This window comes from Cetorhinus maximus, chromosome 24 (assembly GCF_964194155.1).
Source record: "Cetorhinus maximus chromosome 24, sCetMax3.hap1.1, whole genome shotgun sequence".
In the NCBI taxonomy this organism is placed as follows: domain Eukaryota; kingdom Metazoa; phylum Chordata; class Chondrichthyes; order Lamniformes; family Cetorhinidae; genus Cetorhinus; species Cetorhinus maximus.
Genome location: NC_135902.1, coordinates 4182308 through 4199283, shown reverse-complemented (window position 1 = coordinate 4199283; position 16976 = coordinate 4182308). Strand labels below are relative to the sequence as shown.

The following is a 16976-nucleotide window of genomic DNA, read 5'->3' as shown; positions in this document are numbered from 1 at the left end:
CTAATCAGAGGAGGAGGCGGCTCCACAAATATCCCCATCCTGAATAATGGGGGAAATCCAGCACATCAGTGTAAACGACAAGGCTGAAGCATTTGCAACCACCTTCAGCCAGATGTGCCAAGTGGGTAATCCATCTTGTCCTCTGCCTGAGACCCCCAGTATCTGAGGTTAGCCCTCAGCCAATTCCATGTAATATCAAGAAACAGCTTAAGACATTGGATACAGCAAAGACTGGGCCTGGCAACATCCGGCTGTAGTACGGAAGTCTTGTGCTCCAGAACTTGTGCACCCCTTGCCAAGCTGTTCCAGCGCAGCTACAACACCGGCATCTATCCGATGATGAGTAAAATAGCCTAGGCATGTCCTGTCACCAAACGAAGGACAAATCCAACCCAGCCAATTAATGCCCCAACAGTCTATATGCCACCATCAGTAGAGTAATGAAAGGTGTGGTCAATGGTGGTATCAAGCTACACTTACATAGCAGTAACCTGCACATCAGTGCTCAGTTTGGGTTTGGCCAGGACCAGTCAGCTCCAGATCTCATTATAGCCTTAGTCCAAATATGGGAAAAAGCTGAATTGAAGAAAGTGTTTGCACTTGCAGCATTTGACCAAGTGTGGCACCAAGGAGCCCGAGCAAAATTAAAGTCAATGGGAATCGGGGGAGAAAAGTCTCCACTGGTTGGAGTCGTACTTAGCACAAAGGAAAGTGGTTGTGCTTGTCGGAGGCCAATCATCTCCGCTCCGGAACATCACTGCAGGAGTTCCTCAGGGCAGTGACCTAGTTCAGCTATCTTCAGCTGCTTCATAGAGGACGACCCCACCACCATCATAAAGCCAGAAGTAGGAGTGTTCGCTGCTGATTGCACATTCAGAGCTCCTCAGATAATGAAGCAGCCCATGCCTGAATATAGCAAGACCTGGACAGCATCCAGGCTGGGGCACACAAGTAGCAAGTAATATTCACGCCACTGTTACAACCGGGTGAGGAGGAGTGAGCTGGCTCCCCTTCTATTCAGCCACCTCAATTGGTCGCAACAAAGGTTTTAAAATTTATTTTCCCTGTAAATGCCTTTTCCAGTCCAAATGTATTGATTTGTTAACAAGCCAATCAAACCAGGTTTTCTTGAGCCAAAGAGTAAGTTTATTAGTTACTAAACCTGAGAAAAATTATTAATAAAGACACAATGATACACATACACAGGTATCAGGAGTAAGAGAGTTAGAGTCCAACAGAAGTTAAAAGAATATGTGATTAAGCCTTTTGCTTGTCTTTGATGTATACATTGTTGAACATTGCAGTCATTTGAAGTTGGTTTCCCGTAGAATCCTGGAGTTGACTTGGTTCAGGTCTGCGCTTTGTTGAAGACACTCTTTTAGCATGAGAGAGAAAGAGAGATCTTTTCTGCTCTCTTCCAGCAGTGTTTTTAGTTTGATTCTCCTCCTCCTCCTCCTGATTCTGTTTTGCAGAGCAGGAGTTTTTAAAACTCCTGTCTATATATTCCTAGAAAGGAATTTGGTCATGCTTTGCAGTCATTGTTGCCGTCCAAAATAATCCCATTTTTTGATCTTTTCATCTCTGAAATTTTTGACACATTTCAAGATAGAAATCAACAGGAGATGGTGATTTCATCCTCCATGGGGAGCTTTAAATGTCTGAGTATCTGACTGGTTACCAGTTCCCATTGTCTTGATAGAGCTGCAGCTGAACAAAGTCCAGCACTTTGCATTTTTAATGCCTTTCTTTCAAGAGAGCCCCTGTTTGAAGTGGACCTTGACAAACCCTAGGTGTGAAATTCCATGCAACAGGTCTGCAGTGCAGTTCATATAGAAACTTTCCAGAGAAGTGGTCAGCTTTACAATATCAGACATCAAGTGACTCGTGGCAGCCATTTTTGATCAGTGTCTTTTCTTGTATTTTTTTAAACCAGGCCTTTAAACAGTTCAATGTGTCTCTGGTTAGCTGGTGAAGTTGTAGGTAGATCTCACTCAGTCATAATTTCCTGTTGTTGTGGCACCACCCAAGTGCTAGGCAATGATCACCTCCCAAAGGGAGAATCTAACCTTTTCCCCTTCGCTTTGACTGGCATTTCCATTGCCGAACCCCCCACCATCAATATTCTGGGGTCACCATTGACCAGAAACTTAACTGGATCAGCTATATTAATACTGTGGCTATAAGAGCAGGGCAGAGGCTGGGAATTCTGTAGCAAGTAACTCACCTCCTGACTCCCCAAAGGCATAAATCAGAAGTGTGATGGAATACTCTTTACTTTCCTGGATGAATGCAGCTCCAACAACACTCATGAAGATAGACATCATCCAGGACGAAGCAGTCTGCTTGACCGGCACCCCATTCGCCACCTTAGTCACTCCCTCCACCACCGGCACACAGTGACAGCAGTGTATACCATCTACAAGATCCACTGCAGCAATTCAACAAGGTTCCTTCGACAGCACCTTCCAAACCTGCAACCTCTACCACCTAGAAGAAAAAGCGCAGCAGCACATGGGAATGCCAATACCTGCAACTTCCCCTCCAAGTCACACACCATCCTGTCTTGGAACTATATTGCTGTTCCTTCACTGTCGCTGGGTCAAATTCCTGGAACTCCCAAACGGCACTGTGGGTCTATCTACACCACATGGACTGCAGCAGTTCAAGAAGACGGCTCACCACCACCTTCTCAAGGGTAATTAGGGACGAGCAGCATATGTTGGCTTTGGCAATGATGTTCATATCCCTTGAACAAATAAAAAAGGCACTCGGGCTATCTCAGGAGTGACTAGCAGTGCTGTGCCTAAGGGAATTTTGAAGGCAAAACTTAAACGTGTTACTGTTGTATTCTAGAATTTTTTCATTGTTCCAGGATGCTTTTCTTCCTTTGTGCCATTTAACTTCACGCTCATTGATTTAACACTGAGGATGTGAAACAGTTTTACAAGCTTGATGGGCCTTTTGCAAACAAAAACCCTGTTTATAGTTAGTTTGTCCAGTGGACCAGAAAAAGTGAGTGAATGTTCTGAGTTTAATGTTTCACTTTAAATTGAGTGGCCTACTTGAATGATTGCAACAAATCCTACTGCCTGATACAACTGAGTCAACTACAGAAGTCAGAATTAAATGGTTTGTGTCTGAAATGGTGACTGTACAACATATATTGAACAAATGATGAAGCTACAAGATGAGTTATTTATGCTAACGTTGCTTTATATAATAGCCTAGATTTTTCAGTCAGTGGTGAATGAATGACACTTGTCACTCATTACATTTTACAGCTTCCCAAATACTTTTCATGAGCTTTTGAATGGCAACTTATGCTTTTTAGTGAATTTTTTCAGTGTGGTGTGCTCTACAGGGAATTAGCCATGTGTGTGAGTGTGAGCAACAGTGTGCTTCTTTAACCAATCAGATTGAAGCAACCATGCTGAAACATGCAATATAAATTAGAATAATTCAATGTAAAGTCATATACAAAAAGTGAAATAAAGATTGAGAATGTAAGTTGTGATTGAGAGAATGAGATGAGACAGAAAGGAAAAGTAGAAAAGAACATCTCCAATGATAATTAAATTGTGGAGGAATGAATCTCCACACTTTAAAAATTAAACTTTCAGCGTCAGAGAGGTTGCTTGGGAGTAATTAAGATGTATCATGGCATTAAAAACTCACTTAAACCTGAATGCTTGAACAACTTTTAACTTTTCCTGGAGTTTAGTGCACAATTAGAAGACGAATACAACTTCACACCCGTCATGTGCTTTAATGCCAAGTTTCTCAGAGGTACTGGTTTAGCAAAGATTGTATAGAAGCAAAGAAAATTCGGCAACAACTTTGAATTTCTGTGTTTAAATGTGCATGTGCAGACTCTGCAAGCTGCTCTCCCGTTTACTGCATAATTGCAATGAGAACTCACTGTAATCAGGGCCACCGTGTTCGTTTGATGTTTTCACTGTGGAATTGTGTAGTGTACGATCCCCATGGGGGAACCGTAAAGCAAAATAACTAAATTTACAGAACGACACCCAGTGGTAAGTAATAATCAACAAGATTACTTCTGTAGCTTCCACTTTAACACAGATCAAAATCAACGTAAATTCACTTGAAATAGTTGATATAACAAAGTGACATCTTCCACAAGCAGTTTCATCATTCCCATGTGACTTGTGGCACTACGTATCAAAGGTTATGGGGGGGTAGGAGGAATGTGGAGTTGAGGCCAGAATTAGATCAGCCATGATCTTATTGAATGGCGGAGCAGGCCCAAGGGGCCGAATGGTCTACTTCTAATTCGTATGTATGTAGCTACACAGTTCCACAATATGGTGTTCTTTATTGACATAGGATAGATCAAGAGTCCTATCCAAAAACACCTTTCACCTCCAAGTTTCACTGATATGATTATCATCATCAAGGCACACTTCTATAAATCCCCTCTCCCTCTGGTCATGGCAGTCCTGATGGTGTAGTTTTCCAGAATTCCTTTTCAGCCTACCAACCAACAACACCCCGGAACACGGTTTGGCCACTTCTGGTAAAATACCCAGCTCGTTAGTGTCTCCAAGCTATTCACACAGCTCCCAGCTTTTTAGTCTGCCCATGCAGTGCCTCCAAGAGCTCCTGCATTTGTGTGCTGATCATCTTCTGCCTGCAGCTCTCCTTTATGCCTGTTGGCTTCACGGCTTTCATATCTTAGCCTGCTTTCCTTCTCGTACTTTTCCAGGTAAAAACTCATCAGGTCACCTGGACCAGTATTTATTTTTATTCAAGAAAATGCCAAATGATCCCAAACTCTTAAAAGTCCTTTTTAAACATTCTTAAAAACAATTATAGATTCCACAGTCATTTTAAAGAATTTACAAATTTTTGTTACTGTACTGCTTTCGGGTCAAAGGCCACCACAGTAACTAGAATTGTAGCTTGAAAAGACATGGGGAATCCTGGAAATAGTAATTAAATGAACGTGGAGCCATTTTTTTTGTTGGAGGAAAAGTATTTTGTGTGAATGCTTAATTGGTTGGTTTCTGGTAATATCTTCATGGAATGTTTATAGGTCAGACATCTGTGTCTGATTATTTAATAACAAGTTTCAGGTTCTTTTTAGTTGAATATGCAGCATCATGCCTGTTGTAAAAAGTTAGTGTAAATCATTTTTTAGTTTTTACACAATACAACATCAATCAGCAAAGTCATTGAGTTTTGAGTGACTCAGAACTTGCTGCATGTAATGACACAAATGATAACATCAATGCTAAGCTGAAAAAATTCTCCCAGAAAGAGTATGTAATGTTTCATATTTCATATATTTTCATATATCACATTACATCGCAGTTCAGAAGTTATATTGCAAATAAAACATCATTATACTGGAGAACTCAAGCATGTTTAACATACAAATCTCTAGATGGCTACTGTGCACCAATAAATACATTGGCCTAAGGCTAATCACTGTTTAGTGTATAAAATAGATTAAAGAGATTAATCTAGTATTCTGAAGCTAAAAGTGGCTATAAATTATGATAGTTCTAACATTAAATTATATAGAAAGCTTCTTGACTTTGAGAACTACCCAAAAGTTATTGGGTAGCAGGTCCAAACTGATATAGACTCATGGAGAGGCATTGCAGATGTTTCTGCTTGGTATATTGGCTTTACACGGCTATTTCCTTCCAGTGCTTGATTCTTCTGAAACTGGTTCTTGACCCAAAGTAAACTTGCCGCATTTGCAGTGCTAGCGGCTTGGAAAGACCGGATCCTCCTGACTGTCAGCATTAGCAAATCTGTCACGTTAACATTGGAATTACTGGCTATGCGGATTCTACACATTGGGAACCAGTGCACTAGAAATCCAATTAACCCAATGAGAAAGCAGCTGGTTCTCAACCATCTACGGTTCATGGCATACACAATGTGTATCTAACAAAAGGAAACAGTGGTGCTGTTTGAAATATTACATGGTGAAACCATGCAGATTTAAGTGCTATGTGTTTTCTGAACTCGAATAAATATCTAACTCCATATTCTCAAGTACCGATTTTTCTGATGAAAAGGCTAGCATATTTTAACTCTTATTAAAGCTTTATGCCCTGCAGCTTTTAACGGTTTGCTTTCTTTCCCCTATCTCCCTAGGCCGGTTGGGTGTGTGTGTTTTCGAAACTCTTCAAAAAGTTACAATCATAAAGCAATTTCCGAAGGTTATTGTCCGTCATTACAGATCAGGCAATCGTGAATGGCTCACATTTCAGCATTTTACCCTTCCTAGATGCCAGGTTAGTAAAAGCATCTTGAGCGTTTGATGATTCGTATATTTTTGGGGACACAAATACATGTTTTTTTTTAGCACAGTTGGTCCATGTAGGAAAGAAGGTTGAGTATAAAGCAAGTGGGAGGGAAATAAGGACAGTTTAATTTCTCACCCAGTTTCCAAACTTTATAAATTTTAATCGTGATTTTTGTAGGATTCCTTTAGCACTGAATGGTATAAATGATGTTGCCTGACCAATCACTGAAGGGTTTTACTGTAGCGAAAAGAAACAAGCACCTAATAGTCAGGTGAGGAAAGGCAGACATCCTGAATCTAGAGATAAAGGAAGACTTAAGACAGCAGTTTTCAGGAGAAGTTGAATTCCCCGTGTGAAAAATTCACACTGACTATTCTCTTATCTTGGGTAGATAGTGTTATCTTCAATTTGACCTTGATCAGGTCTCCTAGAAAAATCGTCATTTCTTGAACAATGCAAAGGAAATCATTCAGGGCAGCTTTCAGTGGACTGGCTCCCTCCTTACAGAGTACAGAAAGCAAAGAGAGCCTCATATGGTTTGTAAAGTTGAGCTATTTTAACATCACTTTTGTAGGCAAATGAAAAAAACAGTGCGCTCTTTGTAACAAACTCCCTTTTCCCTTTTGCATTTCCATTCTGCGGAAGGTTCTTCACTGCATGGATGCGCAGAAAAATTCCTATCCGCTGTCTGTTACCTTGACTATTTGTGATCAATGTGCTTGACACTTGTCATTGTTCCTCTCTGGATTGGTTCCTCACAGTTGTGTTCACAAGTTTAGTACAAACACAAAAACGTGCATTTGCTTTCAACACTGAGCAAGCTCTCAGAAGGTTTTTATTGCCAGTCCCATTCCCGGCCAATTTGATTCCAAATTGTATTTTCTTCCCTTCCCTCTAAGCCTTTTCCAAAGGCCATGAACTGAAACGCAGACACTGCTGTGGTACTTGTGCCAATGAATGCAACTCTTCTGTAAATCAGTTGTAGCCAACCTTTCAAAGCTGAAGACCTGGAAAAGGAAATGGTTTGGTGACATACCTTATTAGCATACAGAGCCACTAGAATTCTGCAGCAACAGATGTATATTCTACTATATGTTACCAAATGGTCTGGATATAAGTATCTTAAAACTTTAAAAGTAAATTTTAAATGAAATCTAAAGCAGCACAAACTTAGAAGACAGCACCCGAAGTGTAAAGTTACAGCTTGATGTGAAACTGTGACTTGGAGCAGGTACATTTTTAGCAACAATATAATTTAACAACTATATAACCTTGCATTGATATTGGGGAAGGGGCATTCACCAAAAGTTATTGCACTTTAAGTTTTTTCCATTAAAACTTGGTGGAAACAACTATTTCTTTTAGGTCAGTTTGAAGTAACAGCTGTGATCTTTACCCACACTAATCTGTAGCTGTGAAACTGCAGTGGTCTTTATATTTTGTACTGCACAAGGCCTAGTCATAACTGAAGATCAGAAACAAATAGTACTGGCCAGGTAATTGTAGCACAGTACCAAGGAACAATGGGGCCCTGTCAATCAAGTATAGTGTAGGCTTACTGAAATTCCTACTGTAGCTATGAGTACAGTATACCAGGCAAGAGCTTTTGAAACCTACCTCATCAGTAGGGCTTTAATGTGCACTGTTCCCAACTGTTCTCATACCTGTTCCCTATTTCTGAATTTCCCTCTTCCTTTGTTTCTTGTTCCTTGCTTCTTTCTCTCATTTTTCTTGTTGACACTCATCCTCTCTTGCTTTCCCCTCTCTCTTATCCCGTCTCCTTTGCAGTTACTGGCAGTATCTCTTTGCCTCACAAATCTAAGCAGTGCTTCTATTCCAGGCTCATTTTACTGCTGCAGAGCTAAACATTTGTGCCTGTGGCAGTAGCAGTAGTGTCGCTTCCTATTTTCTCCTTTGCCACATTCCAGGAGGATTAACTATATGCTGTGTTAGATATCAAGTGGGTGTTATTGTTTAATAGCTGAGCTGTACACCAGGTCTCCCACTTTGAGCTTAAATGATTTAGTTTGTATTGTGATTGATTTAAAATATTAGCTAGTTAGGTCAGAAGAGAAGTAAAGCTTTTTATTGTGGTTGCCTACTTGTGCTCTAAGCCTGTCATGTCGTGATTGAGTGCGTGAACAGACAGTGTATACAGTATTCAAATAATTGTACTTTAGTCAGAGTTGATAAGTAGCTGTGGTGGGCTGCTCTTGCTTCAAATTCCAACTGGGCAGTTAGTAATTACTGATAATATAATTTTTACATCCATCAACTTCATGCTTTTGTGCTGCAATTTTTCTGGTTGACCATTGTATGTGAACAAATGATAACTAATGTGACAACTGGGATTGATCAAACCATGAAAGCTTTTTTTTTTAAAAGTTATTTTGAACGTAATCAGCAAACTTGGTTACCTGATCAGAATTCCAACCTGAAGCACTGAAGTTAATCCCTTTCTATTTATAGATAGAGAAAGCAATATAATGATTATAAATTTCAGCAGTGCTCTCCAGCTTGCAAATATGATCTCCCCTTTGATGAAAGGGGAGATCTGTTTGATGAAAATGTTAGTCATTATGAGGTCCGTAGACTTTGTTAGGTAATTAGGTTGGTAACTCTAAATATACAGTTAGACTTTTCAAGTGTGAGCCTAATATAACTAACTATCCCGTCCGTAAGTCAAACAATTATTTGTTCAATTCCTTCCATGGCTTGAGCATATATTTTAGGATGCCTTTCCAGTGCCGTACTGGGGGTGTGATGCTTTGTTGGAGGTCCTGTGACATTAAAACAAGGGCCCACCTGCTCGTTCAAATGTACAGGAAAGATCCCATAACACTAAATAAAGAAGAACAAGGAGTTCTCCCAGTGTCCTGGCCACCATTCCCCTCTCCATCAATATCAGCAAAAAAGATTAACTAGTCATTGATATCATTTGCTGTTTGTGAGACCGAATTTGTGCAAATTGCTTGCCATGTTGGACTGTGTGACTATGCGTTTAAAAAAAAAACAATTATTTGTCTGTGTTTGTGCCTTTGTTACTTGTATACTTGGCTGTTCAACACACCCTGGCTAGACTCCCATATTCCAGCGCCCATAAACTAAAGCTCATCCAAATTTCTGCTGCTCATATCCTAACTTGCACCAAGTCCCATGCGCTCATCACCTCTGTACTCACTGACCTACATTGGCTCCTGGTAATGCAATGCCTCGATTTTAGAATTCTCACCCTTGTTTTCAAAGCCCAACTCTGTAATCTATCCCAGCCCCAGAACCCATCTAAATATCTCTGCTTATCTAATTCTGGCCGCTTTAGCAACCTTGATTTTAATTACTTCACCATTTGTGGCTGTGCCATCAGCTGCCTAGTGCCTAACCTATGGAATTCCCTTGCTAAATCTCTCCATCTCTCTACCTCTCTTTCCTCCTGTATGACACTCTTTAAAACCTAATTCTTTGACCAAGCTTTTGATCTTTTGCTCTAATATTATGTAATGTGGCTCAGTGTGAAATTTGGTTCTTTGGTGCTTTGGGGTGTTTTACTATGTTAAAGATGCTATATTAATGCAAACTATTGTGAAGCATTTTGGAACATGAAAGGTATTGAATAAATGCAAGTCCATTGTTTTTCTTATAGTAACAATTTTTTCAAAATAAACAAGCCTCATGAGAAGAGTCACTTGGTTAATAGCATACCCTCATTTTCTTCATTCTTTCACGTGATGTGGGTGTTGCTGGCTAGGCCAGCATTTGCTGCCCACTCTTAATTGCCCTTGAGAAGGTGGTGGTGAGCTGCTGCCTTGAATCGCTGCAGTCCATGTGGTGTAGGTGCACTCATAGTGCTGTTAGGAGGGTAGTTCCAGGATTTTGAGTCAGTGACATTGAGGGAACGGCGATATAGTTCCAAGTCAGGATGGTGTGTGACTTGGAGGGGAATTTGCAGGTGGTGGTGTCAGGGGTGATGGTTAGATTCCCTCTTGTTGAAGATGGTCATTGCCTGGCACTTCTGTGATGGGAATGTTACTTGCCACTTATCAGCTCAAGCCTGAATATTGCCCAGGTCTTGCTGCATATTTGCACGACTGCTTCAGTATCTGAGAAGTTGAACATTGTGCAGTCATCAGCAAACATCCCCACTTCTCATCTTGTGATAGGTGTGAGCAAATTTCCTGGTTTGTGGGTCTCTGGAAGAAATCAAGTGAAATATGAGCCGCTCTGACATTTGAGTTACAGTTTATCTTATCACTTCGATAATTAGGAAAAGATGCTTTCCCATATTCTGCAAGATTACAATGAGAACTTTTCTATGGAAAAATAAACATTGGATTTACCAGTTACTGGAAAACGAGTTCATCAAATTTCAGCCTGATTGTTCCCAGGGTGGTGAGGAAATTGGATGAAGGGAAATATACCATTCTATTCTTTCATTGCTCAAGCAACAATGTAAACCTATGTAGTACCATAAATAAAGAAAAACATCCCAAAGTACTTCACAATATTGTAATCAAAAAAGGAAAGAAGTAAAGAAACAAGCAAAGAAGGAAATATTAGTGGGATCATCAGAAAATTTTTAAGGGGCCTCTTTATGGGAGAGGAGGGGGATGGAAAATTGGATGAGAGAGTTGATTCCAGAACATGGGACTAAGGCGACTGAAGGCATCACTATCAGTGATAAAGCAAAGGGAGGAAATGATGCACAATGATGTCAGAGTCAGATATATGGAGTGTTGGGGTGTGGATATTGGTGGGATCGGAGATTAAGGGGTAAAGCCACAAAGCAATTTAAACACAACAATGAGAATTTTAAATTTTGAGCCCAGGTGGGTTACCAACAACATTGGTGATGGGTAAGTAAGCCTCAATGTGGGATATCATACAGTAGCAGAATTTTGGGTGAATTTAAGTTTATGGAGCATGGGAATTTGGCCAGGGGGAACACTGCAATAGGCAAGCCTGAAGGTGACCTGGATGATGGCATTAGGAACAGATGTACTTAGGATGGGTAAAGTTGACAGCATAGACGGTCATTGTGATGAAGAGGATTGCAGGGTCATATGCTAAGCTCGGGATCGAATTGCTTGAAACAGTGGCTGGGCAGGGGATGAAGTCGGTAAAGGATTGTGGCAGAGCCTGAAGAAAATGGCTTTTGTCTTCCCAGTGTTTGGCAGGGGGAAATTATGGCTCATCAAGCAGTCTAACAAAGAGGCAGTAGAAGTGTCCAGAGATGTAGTGGAGTTAGGTGACACATATGTTGAACCCCATGGTGCAAAGATGTGAATGAGGAATAGAGTGAAGAATGATTCTTGGGGAGCTTCAGATGCAATGATGCAGGGATAGGAAGAGAAAGCATTGTGGAGGTGCTTTGGTTCTGATTTGAATAGTTAAGAGGTGATGACCGTTCCTGCAAGATGGACAATGATGGAGGAGGATGATGTGGCCAACTACAACAAAGGCTTCTGCTGGTTCAAGGAGAACTAATGCACCAAGATCATAGTCTGAGAGAATGTTGTTTGTGACTTGGTTAATGGCAAAAACTTAATTGGAGACTGTTGAAAGGAATTATAGAAAGGGGGGGGGGGGGGGGGCAGGGATTTTGGCTTTTTCAAAATATTCATGGACTTTGGAGAGGGAAAAGACAAGTTTCTTGCTAGCTCGCTTGGTAAGCTGTACGGAAGGGGAGGCTGATAGCCTACCCTTTCTGAAAACTTTTTAAAAATAAGCTTCTTTCAGCCCACACTTTAAGAAGTTTGTCATAAAATGCCACAATGGGTTTCCGAGCAAATATGAAAAGTATTTTAGATACCTATAAGTCAAGTCTTTGCCTCTCATATATTATCAGATCAGTGGGAGATAGTATTTTGTCCCGTCTCTGGATTGAGATAAATAAGTGAGGTGATTGAGTGACAACTGCTCTATTCAAAACATAAACACGAAACTGGTGCTGTCATGTTTTGACTTGTATGTTGTGAGAAAATGTGTTGTATAGTAGTACTTTGTTTCACCTGTGGCTTTAAGCAAGTACTTTGAGTTTCACATTATTAAGAAGCCTATGTTTTGCCACAAGGCTATATTTGAAATTTGAACTAAATAAACCCACCTACATTGTGTAATCTATTATTTTTATGTAACTAATTATTTTTAATTATTTTCTTTCATGACATGTTCGTATTTGATAACTTAAATTCTTTGAGGTCTGAGGAATCTCTAATAGTTTTATTATTTAAAAAAAACACATACTTTGGTGTTGCTTTTAAGACTTTGCTTTCATTTGTGCTCAGAAAAATTTGACAAAGAGCAGTACTTCGGCGATTTAGCGGGCTAATTGCATGGGGCAGCTGTTTAATCGATGTGTTCTATCATCGCTGTAATAATAGAAACCGGAATCAATGCACATAAACTCCCAGTGATTTGGATAAAATCTTGAATGTTGCTTTTGCTGGAAAATGGAGAAAGACTGAGAGACAAAGAAATTATAATTTTACATAACTATCAATATAAGTAGGTTTTTGTAATGAATACGATTAACCAATTTAGCAACAGATTGATGTAATTTTTCTTTTTAGCTGTACATTAAATATGCTGCACATTGGACCAGATACAAGATGACCTCTCAAAAATCTCGAAACAAGTCTATCACTCTTAAAGTACAAACATACAAAATAGGAGTGGGAGGAGGCCATTTGGCCCTTCAAGCCTGCTCCGCCATTCAGTAAGATCATGGCTGATCTGTTTGTGTTTCAAGTTCCACATTCCCATCTACCCCAATAACCTTTGATTCCCTTGCCTGACAAGAATCTATCTACAAAAAACTACTGCGGATGCTGGAAATCCAAAACAAAAACAGAATTGCCTGGAAAAACTCAGCAGGTCTGGCAGCATCGGCGGAGAAGAAAAGAGTTGACGTTTTGAGTCCTCATAACCCTTCAACAAAACTAAGTAAAAATAGGAGAGGGGTGAAATATAAGCTGGTTTAAGGTGGGGGGAGAGAAGTTGGGGGGGTGGGTGGTTGTAGGGACAAGCATGCAGTGATAGGAGCAGAGAATCAAAAGATGTCACAGATAAAGGAACAAAGAGGTGTTGAAGGTGGTGATATTATCATCACCTTCAACACCTCTTTGTTCCTTTATCTGTGACATCTTTTGATTATCTGCTCATATCACTGCTTGCTTGTCCCTACAACCACCCCCCACCTTAAACCAGCTTATATTTCACCCCTCTCCTATTTTTACTTAGTTCTGTTGAAGGCTCATGAGGACTCGAAACGTCAACTCTTTTCTTCTCCGCCGATGCTGCCAGACCTGCTGAGTTTTTCCAAGAATCTATCTACCGCTGCCTTAAAAATGTTCGGTGACTCTGCTTCCACCACCTTCTGAGGCAGCGAGTTCCAAAGTCGCACAGCCATCTGAGAGAAAGAAATCCTGCTCATCTCAGCCCTGAAAGGGTGATCCCTAATTTTAAAACAGTACCCCCTAGTTCTGGACTCACCCACAAGAGGAAATATCCTTTCCATGTCCAACTTGTCAAGACCGTTCAGGGTCTTATATAAAAGCAAAATACTGCGGATGCTGGAAATCTGAAACAAAGCCAGTGGTACAGCACAGATACTGCTAGACCTGCTGAGTTTTTCCAGCAATTTCTCTTTTTGTTTCAGGACCTTATATAGTTCAATCAAGTCACCCCCCCTCCCTTCTAAAGTCCAGTGGAAATGAGCCCAGCCTGTCCAACATAACCTCATAAGACAGCCTGCTTATCCCATGTATCAGCCTAGTAAACCTCCTCTGAACTGTCTCCTTCACGTTTACATCCTTCCTTAAATAAGGAGACCAAAACTGCACACAGTATTCAAGATGCATTCTCACCAATGCCCTATATAACTGAAGCATAACATCCTTACTTTTATGTCCAATTCCTCTCGTAATAAAGGATAGCATTCCATTAGTTTTCTTGTTTATGTGCTGTACCTGCATTCTAACTTCTTGTGACTCATGCACGAGAACAGTCGTTCCCCATTTAAGTAAAACCCTGCTTTTTATTCTTCCTGCCAAAGTGAACAACTTCACATTTTCCCATATTATCTTCCATCTGCCAGATTTTTACCCAGTCATTCAACCTATCTATATCCATCTGCAACATCTTTATGTCTTCTTCACAATATGCTTTCCTACCTATCTTTGCGTCGTTTGCAAATTGAGCTGCCATGCCTTTACTTACTTCATCTCAGTTATTGATGTAAATTGTAAAAAGTTGCGGCCCAGCACAGACCACTGCGGGATTCCACTCGTCACATCAGACGATGACCCATTTATGCATACTCTCTCTTTTTTGCCAGCCAGCTTATCTTCTGTCCAGGCTAACATGTTACGCCCTACGCCATGAGCTTTTATTTTCTGCATAACCTTTGATGCGGCACTTTATCGAATGCCTTCTGGAAATCCAAGTACAGTACAGCTACAGGCTCCCCTTTATCCACAGCAGGCGGTACTCCTTCAAAGAGCTCTAATAACTTGGTTAAACATGATTTCCCTTTCATAGAGCCATGCTGACTCTTCCTGAGTCTCTACCTACCAAATTCTCTCTCTCTATCTTGATGGACATCCATAAATACATTTCCTTATTGCTTCTCATTGCAAGCAATGTGTTCCTAGCTGCTATTGCTCCAATTCTCTAGTGCAGTGATATTTGAATGACTGATCTCGCTCCATTTTCTGCGCAGGCTCCCACCGCAGATTTTTAAATCCCTCCCTGTATCTTCTCCCTGCTGGGTTCTCTCTAATTTTAAATCAGCTATGAGAGGTTGGCTGGGAGTCAGGAGGGACAGTGCTACGGCAACAAGTGAAGGAGCAGTTGATGTCCAAGCGAATATGAATGCATTGACAGGGTGTTGCTGCTGGTCCCACCATCCTTGGTGAAATTATTTCAAAGGAGGAAAACCAGCTTGGAGCAGACTCTGAGGGACAATATGGCCCATGTAGCTGAGAACCTCTTCCTTTCCCCTCACCCCCAGCCCCATCCACTTTTACACTCAAAATCTTTTCTAATCTGCTATGAGTATATTCAAAAGGCTGCAGATGTGTTTACTTCAAAAATTCTGTCACTTTTTGAGCCTGTTTTTGCAGAAATGTAGCTTTGGGTAAAATGATTGAATTTATTCTGCAGAAAATAAAACCTGCTGGTTAGATTTACCAGCAAACTGGCCAGTGCCGGGGGCAAAGCACCTTTCGTATCCCGAGGATGTCCCAAAGCACTTCACTGATATGAAGTACTTTTGAAATGTTGTCGTTGTTTTGTAAGGAATTTTGACCATTTTATAGTCTCTTTTAAAATAAAGCAAATGACCAATAAAATAAACGAATGCATGGGGTGACAGCCCCTGATGGAGCACTGTAACAAAAAAATCAAAACTTTAAAGGAAACTTACAAACTCAAATTAAAATGGTGTTACCGAGGCTGCTGATGCAATCCAGTTGCCATTTTGTATGGTTGTTCTATCAATGAAGGGCACATTAGTTGGGCTCTTTGTTGTTGAATAAGGTTTACTACTGTAGATGAAAGCACTAATATTTTAACTCGTACGTCATAATTATCTGGAGATTGACTATTGAGGGGAAAATCTAACTCAAATAAACTGAAGATTATTCAGTGTCATGTCAGCAAGATGTTCATTATGAATTCCAGCAAGAAGTGCTGCAGTTTTCACGGTGGTTTAATATGTCTGAATTCTCAAATTAAAATTGAGTAAATCCCATTCCAAGAACAAGTTTGCTCCAGGCAAATGGTTTTCCCAATTTGTTAAGGGCTGGATTTTCTACCCAATGACTTGACCGGCCAATGAAATCTAGCCCTTAAAGAGGATTAAGTAATTCCAAATGTGCTTTAAACTTCAGTTCAGATGACTCCAAAGCTTGATGGAAAGGAGCTTCTGTGATAAATGTACGAAAGAAACTGTGCTGTGCATCGTAGGGTCCTTTGCAAGAATGCATGCGTTGGGAAGCAATTTATTCCTTGGAGTTATTGAGTATAGTGAAAGGGTAAATTATTTGTGGAGCAGTTCCTGATGTATGCTTAGAAAAGTAAAATACCGTGGATTCTGGAAATCTGGAATAAAAACAGGAAATACTCAGCAGGTCTGACAACCTTATGTGGAGAGAGAGGTAGAGTTCATGTCGATGACCCTTCGTCAGAGCTTGTAAGTTTGTTCTGTTCCTTGTAAATTATTCTGTGTAAGATCCTACTGTAAATCTTTTGTACGAATAATCATTTGGGACAGGCCTTCTAGAAATGCCACTGCAGACTGTAAAAGTTTCACTTTTATGTGCAAGTTCGCTTTGGTAATGGCAAATCACCAATCTCCTGTATTTACAATATCTTTGTCTCGCCTAACACTGCAGATAAGTTACTGGTTTCAATGCTGTAGTTCTAAGGGCTTGAATAACCCATTGTTTTCTGTTCCTTTTTGTTAAATGATTAGGTATTACTTTGTGTGCCTCATTCACACAGGTGGCTATATAATTCTATCATATAATTTCAGTCTGACACACTCTGGGATTTGTTTGCCAGTGAGTGCAGCCCAATTGTAACAAGCTCATAGCCAGTTTGCAAAGAAAGTTAATGCTTGGTTTCATGTTTTTATTATAACTGCAGACAAAAATAGACAATTTGCAAACCCGTATGCAATTTGCTTCTGCACAT

General features: G+C 40.3%; 1 protein-coding gene across 1 annotated transcript in view; it reads left to right on the top strand.

The window, feature by feature from the left end:
• cox10 (cytochrome c oxidase assembly factor heme A:farnesyltransferase COX10) overlaps window positions 1-16976 on the top strand; it is a 130344-nt gene that overhangs the window by 9537 nt on the left and 103831 nt on the right. The window contains exon 2 of the mRNA XM_078570680.1: window positions 6133-6272. Coding sequence (XP_078426806.1) covers window positions 6133-6272 — 140 coding nt within the window. The remainder of the gene's footprint in view (window positions 1-6132; window positions 6273-16976) is intronic.